This window comes from Morone saxatilis, unplaced genomic scaffold, assembly GCF_004916995.1.
Source record: "Morone saxatilis isolate NCDOM2014 unplaced genomic scaffold, NCSU_SB_2.0 Contig17, whole genome shotgun sequence".
NCBI classification, from domain to species: Eukaryota; Metazoa; Chordata; class Actinopteri; family Moronidae; genus Morone; species Morone saxatilis.
The window spans coordinates 19,766,668-19,778,487 of NW_023339729.1; the positions used below are offsets into that span (position 1 = coordinate 19,766,668).

The 11,820-nt window shown below is 38.7% G+C and overlaps 1 protein-coding gene across 1 annotated transcript in view; it reads right to left on the reverse strand.

The window, feature by feature from the left end:
- inpp4b (inositol polyphosphate-4-phosphatase type II B) overlaps positions 1 to 11,820 on the reverse strand; it is a gene marked incomplete in the record, with an annotated part of 103,360 nt that overhangs the window by 45,017 nt on the left and 46,523 nt on the right. Inside the window, 2 exon segments of the mRNA XM_035659923.1 lie at positions 5,574 to 5,721; positions 8,798 to 8,867. Coding sequence (XP_035515816.1) covers positions 5,574 to 5,721; positions 8,798 to 8,867 — 218 coding nt within the window.

Below are 11,820 nucleotides of genomic sequence, written 5' to 3' on the forward strand. Positions count from 1 at the left end.
TATTTATGAATATTATATTCCATGAATATTATGTTACCATGGATGGATAGAATTGAAACTTGTCACGTTACTGTAATTAAGTAATTTTCTGGATACTTTTATGAGTGTTTTGTCAAGTTTGTATTTTCCTCCTGGCTCCTGAATGGGCTTAAAATTTATATGCAAACCTTTCTGAATCTCAGGCTGCTGAGACAGAGCATGCTGCACTGCAGAGATTCGCAGCCGGCTCGCAATTTGCAGTGATGTTTTATTTTGCCTGTGCAGCATCACACTGACCCGAACAGCGCAGGAGTTATTTTCAGGAGTATTTTAGGGACCAATGATCTTGAGATCCTGGAACCAAATGATGACAAATTAGGCCCTTGCCTGGCTGTTTGTCTTAGTTTGATCGATTCCTAGAGGGGGAAGTTAGTATTGTCGCTCAACACTCCCTGCTGTGCTGAACTTGATGTTTCCTTGTGGGGAGCGATGGGATCAGAGCCTAGATGCCAAACATTGATGCTATACATTTTCAAAATTTACACAATAGTATATTCCACATGACATAATAAATTGCAGATATATATATATATAGATAAGTTACAAGAAACAGAAATGTCAAAATTGGTTTGTCTCCATTACATAACTTGGCTACCAAAGAGCACTGACAAGTAGAGCTTTCAATTCAAATTAAAAAACAAATGTTATCAGATTTAAATATTAAATCTTGATATCAGTATCTGCCTCAAAAACCTCAACATTTTGGTAAATTAAACCAAAACAACCTGCTTGGGTTGATACCACTAGTAACACATGTAAAACAGGTTTCCCTTTATCATAATTTGGGTGACAAGACTCACCACACTGCATTTTGCCATTAGTTCAATGCATAAACATACAGCAAACATTTGCAAATCACTTTTCAACATGCAGTTTTCTAGCAGGCTAAAAACAACTGAACTAGCTTTAAAAGAATGGTAGATCACACATGAGACATTTTCCTCATCTCTTGCCTCTTTCTAGTTCTAAACAAAACTGCAGCTGGAAACAACCTCAAGGCAGAGAGGTGCCACATGCTGGGCAACTCTGCCAACATGCTCTGCAGGTGGTTGTAAGTAAGTTATGCTTATGGCATAGGAAGATAGATAGGAGGCTTCCTCACAAAGTAAGTACATTCCAGATTACCATGAGCAAAGGAATTCACACCACCATGGGCAGCAGCGCTGGCATGCATGTGATTTCAGGTTATACGAACAAAACATTGTTTTTACTTTTGGCATATAAATAATGCTTGAGGCCATTCTTAATTATAAAGGGATTTAAACAGAGACAAAAGCTGAATATACATGTTTATTCAAATGGTGTTGTGTGCAATAGTCCCAGAGATGAGATTAGTGAGTCGCTCAAAGATTTTCTATTTCTGCTTTCCTATTTAAATTGAAAACAAAGAAAAATCTAGCATCAGAAACAAACTACTAAGATAAAAAAATATAATCACTGCACTTTCATTGATGAATACTAATGGAAGCCTTAGGCCGAACAAGATTATGATATCAGGATGACAGCAATGAGGTCTGGGTAGGGCCACCCCACATTTCCCCCTGGTTTCAATCAAACATACTGTTTCCAGCATAACCACTTCAGTTGAAGTGGCCTCTAATACCGCAAATGGCTCTTTTTAACCAATCAAGGAGCGATGTGTCTAATTTTCTGGTATATATAGCAAATGGTACATGGTGATCTTTAAGAGATTGCAGCCATTCACGATGATCTATATCCTCTGAGTATACCTCTCAGCCACTGCTATTTGTGCATCACAGTGTCAAACCGCACTTTTGTCTCCTGAGAGATCTGTTATTTTGTGTCGGGAAGTTTGGAGTGGAGGTCAGGATGGACGATCCCAGTGTAAATAATAGGCTAAAATAATAGAGAAACACATCTGCTTGCTAAATGAGGGTGATAAGGCAGTGGGATGGCAGATAGAGAGATTTAGTATCACCTCCTTAATCAGAGTGCTATTGTCTGGAAAGAGTAAAGGTGTGATTGAGGAAAGGCGTGAAAGGAGAAAGGGTAGGTTGATTAACTACATGCATGTAAGAAAGGGTCACAGCGTCAATCAAGTCTTTTAGTATTACATCTAACTGCAGACATTGGAAAAAAGTCTTATAGTTGTAGTTTATACATAAGAAAGTATCTGAGAGTTTTTCCTTTTTGTTTAAATGCTCAAAGTGAAAACGCATTGTGAATGTAATATTTAATGTTATACAATTATTTTTTACATGGTTTAAATTATCTAATCTGTTTCATGTATGAATACTGTAATGTACACTCAAATTGGGTAACATATTTTGTTGGTATTAGACAGAATTGTCAACTTATTAAACTTTATTTCCATCTTAAAAAAAAAAACAACTCGGTGGACTAGGCGGATTCGAGACTCTGGACCTGGGAAACAATATATTTGATTTAGTTTAAAAATATTAAGATGCCGTGTTCATACTCTTCTAATATTGTATACTGTGGTCAGAATTAACCCCTTTTCCTTATCCATTGTTGTTTATGGATGATTATTATTTTGTCAGTGGTATTTTGTTACTGTTTGGTGTTTGTTGACATTACTCATACAGTTGATAATGATCTTTAAACTTTTATGGGGTATATTATGTTGTTCTTTTCTGTTCTGGATGGCTGATTCCTTGGTCCTTGGACTGTTTGTCTGGATTGGTTGTCTGTTGTCAACAGTGTGGGAGCTGATTTTTGTTACATATTCTTAATGCTGAAAGAAAGTGCTTCCAAAATAACTCAAAGTATTTGGAACAATGCAGTACGTTATGTAGCTCAGCTGATTACACTTTCCAAACAATCACGAGTTGAATTCTGCTTTTTCACTATAAGAAAAGAAATGAGTAGATAAGTAGAAATAGAATAGAAATATGATAATAATGAATGGACAGTAAAGGGAGAGAGGGATACTATTACTAAAAATCTACATACACTACATACAATAATATTGTATTTTGACTAGAAAATGATGCAGATAAAATTAAACAATGGACAAAAATCAAGAAGAACCATGTGTTATAACTGGCCTGGACAGATGGCTTGGAAAACAGAATACATTTCCTAAAGAGCAAAGACCTGTCATGTGGGCACCTTTATTTCATGGTGCGTTATAGTGCTTGTTCAATTTAATCACGGAGGGCTTTGTGTGTGGGGTCAATAAAAACTGCGTGAGAGGACTGAAAAGCAAACCCTTCTTTCACAACACATGCAGCTCATTCTGAAAAAAAAAAAGAATAAAAAATAACAGCCAACTATCGAACAAGCACATTCATTATATTTTGATCCTTAATGTACAGAACAACTGGAAACATTGAAGCAGAATGTCAAAATGTCACTTATAAGGATCTTGATACACAATCACATTACTTGTTTATTAAGAGGAAAAGAAGGGGGACATTATTTTTTCCATTAATGAGAAACCAGACAGCTCTTAATGAATGGGGTTTAATCGCCACCCACACACTGACACTTTACTATACACGCATTAATTATCTTCGCGTACACACACGCGCGCACACACAAGGAATCACAGCATCTTCACTGGAGGAACGAAGAAAAATCAGCCACCTCTGTGTTTGCAGAGTGAGATTAGAACATGACTGTAGACATCAAAGCGAACAAACAGAGGGAAGAAACATCCAAATCATACAGTGTTGAAGCAAACTATGCCACCCACCATCCGACACTGCATTCGCAACTTTGCAGCACTAACTGAATCATTAAAAACATCGAGCTATGAGCGTGAGGTTGGCTGACAGAATCGGCTAAATGGAGAGGCACCGTGGAGAAAGACAACATTTAAAGAGGATTATAGGAGAGGTGCTTAAGCGACCAAGCTGGAGATACGGTACACATGCCTGTTAATAAACAAACATTGTATATGGTTGTCATGGTTTGGAGCGTGCTGTGTGCTTCATGAGCTGTATAATACAGATAAAACATTTTAATAAATATTCTATAATTGTCTTCTAAATTTAGTTGATTTAAATGATCAGTTTGCAGAGCAGATCAGCTTCTATTTAAACAGAAAGTAGGGTTGGTGATACTGGGAGAGAACACGTGGGAACCACGGTCTGGGAATGTGAACGGATTCCAGTACATCTGTGTGACAGGTAAACTGATAACAAAGCTTGTCAATAATGGCTGTGTGATTGTTTTTATGAGTATGTGTGCGGTGGACGGTATGACTACAGTTGTGTGTATGTTTTTGGATGTGAATGTGTCCTTGAACTCTGTGTGATCCTTTAGGTGCACACCGTGATTACAAATCAAACTCTCCTCCCACTAGCAAGTTCATCAAAATCTCTGATTGCATCTTTTTGTGGCTATTCCTTGGGCTGAAGTGAAGGTGTATTGAAAGAAATCCCCTTAAACTGTGTGTGTGTGTGTGTGTGTGTGTGTGTGCGTGTGCATGTATGGATGCGTCTGTGTGTTATGTATGAGAAGGGGTTGCCAGGGACAACAGGCCAGTTGAGTAATGATCTGCCTTGACAAACACTGGTCGAGCCTGAGGGAAGAGACTCTTTGATCTAATTACGGGTGCACACTCAGAGACTGGTAAAACATCACCTCCTTCTGACCTTTGTTGTAACCTGTCCTCATTCTCACACAATATTAACTGGACTGGAATTTAATTGCAGTTATGCTCTTGATTTCTATAATCTTCTGATGCAGTTTTATATGTGTTCATAACATTTTTGGTAGTGGATCAGTTTTAAGTATGTGAGGTAGTAATGGAACAAGAAGGGGATGTCTTAGTGAGCTGCCGGAGTTGCAGGCTCCTCAGAAAGATAACCAACTTTACTGTGACCTGCAATCGTGTGGAAAACAGCTTGCACTGTGCGCAGCATGAAGTCAGACTGTAGTTGCTCATGGCATGATGGAAAAAGGCCAATTATTGACTGACTTCTTTATTAAAACATAAGTTTGTTTGGCTCTTCTGTTCTATTTATGACAAAATGGCTGCTCTGGGGAGTGTTCGAATTCAGGGGCCTACAGTGTTAACCTACACTTGCTGTTACTACAAGTAACTGCAGGTTTTGTGAAATTAACAAATTAACAAATTAACAACTAAAATCTGAAGGATTATAACTTTAAAGTTTTTGTCTGATTCAGCACTGGAGCAGGATGTTCCAGGGGCCTTCTTACAATGCTTGGCGAGAGGACTTGGAAGAAGGTGTGCATGAGTGTGTGTTTGACAATGTTTGTCGTTTTCTGGATACATAGGCACAGGAGCCTCTTTTGAAGTGTTAAGCAGATCTGAATAATTCAGTCCTCTCCAAATATAGGCGGAACTTTTAAATAATCATTTACATCGGTGAACTAGGTCGGGAAAGACGTCTGGAAACTACACACACCTACTGTACGCATAATGAGGTAACAACTGGTTGGAGTTTTACTTTTAACTTTTGATTGTTCTCCATTGGCTGGTTAGTTTATGCCTGCACAAACATGAAATGAGCTATCTGATGCAATGAGAAGGCAGGCAGTGACATCCACAGGATCAACAGTATGATTTCAAAGTGACTTACCTGCTCATGTCCTCCTGAATATAGAGCGAGAGCAGCTGTTTAGGGACGCTAAAGGACAACGTGCACTCCTCCATTTGTTCCCGCACAAGCATCCACTTGCTGTCCACTGTTTGAAATCTGTACACCTTGCATACTGGGTTCTTGAACACTGTAAAAGGAACACAAAGGGAGAGAAGAAAGGTATATTGAATCATCTGACGCAGCAGAAAATACATCACATTATCATCAAAGATAATTCTAAAATTAAAGAATTAATTAAAGTTTACAAAAAGAAAAGAGAGGATCCAAACCAACTTTGACAGCTGGCTACGTCAAGGACGCTACAGACAGAAACTCTTCAAAAGTTGCATGAGGTATGAAGCACAAATTAAATTCTATAATCAATAACTTTGTCTGCCATAGATAAGGCGTTTCTCATCTTCCAAGCCCCTCTCTCTCACTCTCTCTCTTTCTAATTCAGTGGCAGCACAGAAGACCAGAAGAGACTGAAAAACAGAGACCATGTCCTATTAATCTTTGCCATATTATTTCCTCCATTTCCATTTTAATTGCTTGTTTATTGTACAACACTGAAGCAGAATCATTCTGAAACTATCCTTGCTAACCCCACCACCCAGTTCTCCCATTAAAACCTATTCAGACGCAGCCCCATCTTCTTCAATTTTGCAGAGAGTGGCTAATAGCAGCAATCGAAGGCTGGAAACGAAAAACAGCTCTAATGCTCTTATCTGCATGCTGGCAGCAGAGGGCAAGAAAGCTGTGCGCCTTGAACACTGTTTACTACCCCTTTTCCTTTCCAGAGCTGCAGTCATAAAGGAAGTCACTCAGTAAGTCGGAGCTGAAGCACCCGGGGTGAAGCGTTGACAATCTCGCTCTAGGCAGTCAAACATGGCATGGTACCAGTAAAATGTTTTTGCTTGAATTCAAAAGTGGGAGCCACACTTCTGCTCCTACTGACAGTACAGAGAACACTCTGACGACAAAACCCTTTCTGTGCCTCGATCCAGCCCCAGATTGTGCTTTTTTCCAAAGTCATCTATCTAAGTGCCCAAGTCATTAATCCTGGTGGTGCTACGTCATTAGTCCTCCAGTGTTCAGTGATACCCTTCAATGCAGATGGGTTCAAGAAGGTGCACTACAGTAGGAGTTCTTATGTAGTAAGAGGATAATTATATATGATGCAATGTCATGAAGTGTGCTGACTGTCTGAATATTGGGCAACCATTTGAAATCAAAACAAGAAACTGGCTTGTGGAAAGTTTAAAAAAAAAAAGACAAATGTGTCTTTCATGGATTTAAAAAATGTCTTTAGCTTTAGCTCACATTATTACATGCTTTCCTGTCAATATTCTGTAATGTTCTTATTTTCACTAAATCCCATTAAAAACAAACAATGAATGAATTCTACCAACAAGCATTGTCTTTGTAGAAAAAAGTCTGATATACAATAGCTAATTCATGTGTGGCATAGAGGTCATTTTGTGAGATTTGTTTATAATAATAAGATACAAATATAGCATATCAAACTTTTCCTTTAAAGGTAAAAACTATGCATGATTAGCAAGATTAATATACAAATAAAATCCATATACAGTAACAACAACAAGCACCTTAGAAATGAAGCATCTGGTATTATACTGAAAAACAGTATATTCTGTCACTGTTTAGAACATTTTGTTATTTACAACAAACACATGTTCAACATCAAAACAGTGGGAATAGCTTGAAGATATTTTATTAAAACAGCTCGTTTTAGCTGAATTTCTTCTTCTTAAACATATGCAAAAACAAAGGATACCCCATAAACACAGGTACATGCAGGCAATAGAGATCCTCTGAAGGACAATAACTGTAAGACGAACAGACTATAGAAAGGCTTGATGTTAAAATTAACGATGATTAAGGTTATGCCTGGCCCTGGAATGACCCCAGAAAGGATTCATAATTGAGAGTAAATTAAATGGGATATTCAACCATTGTTGGCATGGGGATTAGAGAAAGTGGAATGGATGACAAAAATAAATGGGGAGCAAGGGACACATGGAGAGAAGGGGGTGAAGGCACAACCTTAATCGGAAGAGCGACAGTTGCTGACTTCCACCTCCGTCAGAGAAGCAGATTAACCCCTGAACTCGCCCCTGCCAACACACTAATCTGACCACCAATCAGAAGCCTCTGTTTCCCTTCCCGACACCTCTTAAGAAAATGACTTCCCCGACGTGCTGTGCGTAGGCTACCCTATCTCCCTGCTCTCTGCATGCTCATTTTGAAAGGTAATAAAAGTGGAAGACTAAATTGCATTACTCAATCTGGCGGGGTCTGCAGGGAGGGTATTGCTTTGACGGGCTGCAGATGTGCACCTGCAAACGTGGCTGCAGTTCACTAGCTAATCACAGTAGAAACAGTAAGCGACAATGACACCATAACAAGAGGCGTGGGGTTGCTGGGGAGCTTAGGCAGGTGGTGGGATTCTGGATAAAAGAGAAAACAGATCTGTGGAACAAATGAATGCACAGGATGAAAAAAGGAAGCTAGTTTCCCCGAGTCTCCTATGAACAAGGGCTGTGAAGTTTCAACACAGCAGGAGTCGTGACCTTTTCAAGTCTATCCCTTTTCTGTTTACATGTCTTTCATTCTCTCTCTACAATTCTCTCTTTCTCTACCAGAGAAAGAGCTAGCTTTCAGTGTCGCCACTAAATTGGTCTCACGCAGCTAGCAAGCCCTTTTTTTGCTCGTCTTCATTTAGTCCACAAAGAACCAAGAGGGTTAACCTTATTGCGAGATACCTCCCTCTATTTATTTTCTGGTGCCTAAAAACACCAAGACTGCTATTTAATAAAAGCAGGAAAACAAATTAAACAATAAAATAATATATATTATTAATATCCCCTGATTAATCTTGTTAATGGAAAGGATATTCAAGGGCAGTTCAATGTCAACATTAAGGGACGTCTGGATGAAGGAAGATGTTAACTAGCACCTTTTCTGCACTACAATGGAGTCTAGATAAATTATTTTAAGCTTTCCTTTGAGGCTACAACAACAGGGTAAAAATAACTAATAATAAATTAATAAATAAATAATAATTTTTATCATGAGTGGATAAAGACACAAAATGTACAGAAAAAAGAAGAAAGGAACATTAACAAATCCCTTCTTTGGCCATTTCCAAGTTATTTAGCAGTGAATGGTGAAATTACAGGTGTTCAGGGTGTGAAACATACCCGGCCCTGTTAGTGGGTTATTTTCTTTGTCGATGCAGGCATGGGACGCAGACTCACAAACCACGGGACACTGGAAAGGAAAAGAACAGAAGGAGAGAAATGGAAAGAGAATATTACTTGACATCAAAGTGTTGCTTTTGAGACAACAATATGAGGAGCAGATGGGCTTTGATCATGACTATTATGAGGTACGTCGAAGATGGCCACACCCATAAACAAGTGTAGCCTGTGACCAAAATTTCATCTCACAGCTTTGTAGCAATTTAAGTATGACAATCCCAAGTTAGCTTTGTCAGTCAATATAACTGACTTTATTATAACATTGTCAAAACTGAGTCAGCAACTCCCCCAAGTTTTGTGTTAAATTCAACTAGTTTAATTTAATGTATGTACTGTATGCTTACACAAATACTACATTAAGACTAGACCATATATGGAACCACACAAAGCAAACAGCTACTGCCCTGCTTTCTTTAGTGTGGGTGCTCAAGCATGTTTCTCTTGTGCCTTCACCGCAATCAGTGAAGGCACAGCAGGTGACAGCTGAAGGAAAACTCCTACTGTGACTTTATTGACTGGGTTGGTAATTTATTACCTTCACTGCCATTTCAGTCTTTATCAACCATATTGTTCTTTCCTCCTTTTGATAGTACTTTTCTGTGCACAGACATATAGTACAGAAACCACATGTTCATTAAGGTGACATGAACAGTACAGTAGGTTTGTACAGTACAACCGCAGGTTACAGAGCAAATTAGATAATAAAAGAAACAAGAACAAGAATACCTTCCTGCTCTGTGTGTACGCTCTTGATTTATAGCATCTTACCTAATACAGATGGGGAAGCACACAATTTTAATCATTCAATTACTATGTGTTATTGGGCAGCAGACCCATTATTTATAATGTTCTTATTGCTTATTTCAGTAACCCAGGGAGAGAACTCTGTCATAAAGAAGAAAATCCACCATCATACTACATATACTGTTCAATTTAATTCAGGAGAATTTTTCAAAATTACCATTTCCCAAACCCATTTTCCTTTAGTATTTTGAATGGTTTACACATGAATTAACGAACAACAATTGATTGTTTGCAAGATCCCTTTGTTACTGTAAGTTTTGCACATACAGAGTTTAAAATGAAAACAGTGACAAAATTCTACTAGATAAAAGCAGCTTCTTATTTCTGGACAGCAACTGTCGATTTTGACAGTTAAGGTAACAACTGTCGCTGGAAGATTTTTATCAGCTCTAGTTAATTAAGCTAGACAGTGGCTCCGCGACTTGATGCTCTCTCTGGTTGACTTTCTAATGTTTCCAGTTGACTTGTTCTAAAAGGAGAATATTGTAAAAAGATCCATGTAGAAGACATGGTAATGAAGAAACAGCATTATTCTTGCAGCATAGAGCTAGTCAGGTAAGAAAAGAAAAATGAAGCTCAGGCTGTTAGATACAAAATGTGATAGACCGAGCTCATAACGTTACCCTAAACTCTGAGAGCATCCAGAATCGGCTTCCAGACATTGTAGTAATACTACACAGTAGATATGTTGTGAATGGAGCTGTTTTTACCTCAACCTGTAATCTCACAAACAACTGTAGGTAGGGATTGATGTGTTCTTTGGTTGTGGAACTGATGCTTGGTTACTATTGTAGGTAGTAATCTAGTTAGCTTGTGTAGTAGTTTAGCATATAAATGTATGTACTTATTGCAAATGGTAGTGTATTCACATGTATTCACAAGCATTTACTATAAGTCACTTTGGATAAAAGCGTCAACTAATTATGTAATGCAGCTGGACTATTGCAGCTTACCATTACTGCTAACTATTGCAGCTTATGTTAGACAGACTGTTCTTTATACTTTTGCTTTTGTTTTGTAAAGGCAAAAAAAAAAATCCTTGTTGTTTGTTTTTAATGTAGCATATTATTGGTGCTATTCAATATTAAACCATCAAGTTAATTCAACAAACACTGTAAAACTACAACCCCTCTATCTGCACACTCTGCAACTCATAAAACCCAAATATGTCCATGTCACAACGCCGCCTTTGCTAAGTCTTTGATACTGAAAAACTTTGATGCCTCTTGATACGTTAAGACTGGGACTCCTCATCAAAGCAATACTGACAACTAACAATCTTTTTTGCTCACTGTATGTCAGCTCTGCCCTGTCTGATGAACCATTTAGCACAGCTAGACAGCCAAACCTGTCCCCAGAAAATGACTTTAATGACTGCTAGGAACAATCCATCGCCTCTCCTAGCTTAGAAACTGATCCTGAATAAAACAGACACCCAACCAATGCCCATGCTCACACACGCAGACAAACTCTAAAATAAAATGTGTCAGTTGAACAGAAGAACTGGCATCTGGAAATTTCAGTAAGTGCACAAGTAAGATATCTGATAATGAAAAGTATTAACAATGAGCCAAGGGCCACAGCTGTGAAATGAGTCCCATTGTAATTGTGGGCAGCGGAGAGCATGTGTTCGATGGCTCTTTGATGACTAAAATATGTAAAGAGACCAGATCAAAGGTGACTGGAGTCTCTTTCTTGTTTCAGCTGTTTTTTTCAGGGTCAGTAGGATATTCATAAGCAGCAGCCACCCAAGCAATGACAGAGAATGATCAAACAAGTGCCATAGACTCCCAAAGACACACAAACACACACACATACAGTACATTCAGGAAGCAAGACACGCACACGACTATGGTAAATTGAAGAAGAACTTCCCACAAGTGAGTCTTGAGTCTCGAGTGAGCCCTCCCTAATGTTTGTCATATCCCTTCCCTCTTTCCTCCCCTCATCTTTGACAACGGAAACAACACACACACACACACAAGGGGAACACATTCATCAAGACGACATGGGCAGATTGTCAGTGACACTCTGGAGCCTAGCAGGGAACCTCCCTGCACCAGCAACAGGGGTGGGCAAAAGAGAAAGCCAGTCAGCCATGTAGAAGCCCTTGGTCAATTATATAAGACAGTGATTCATACACACACACAGACACACAC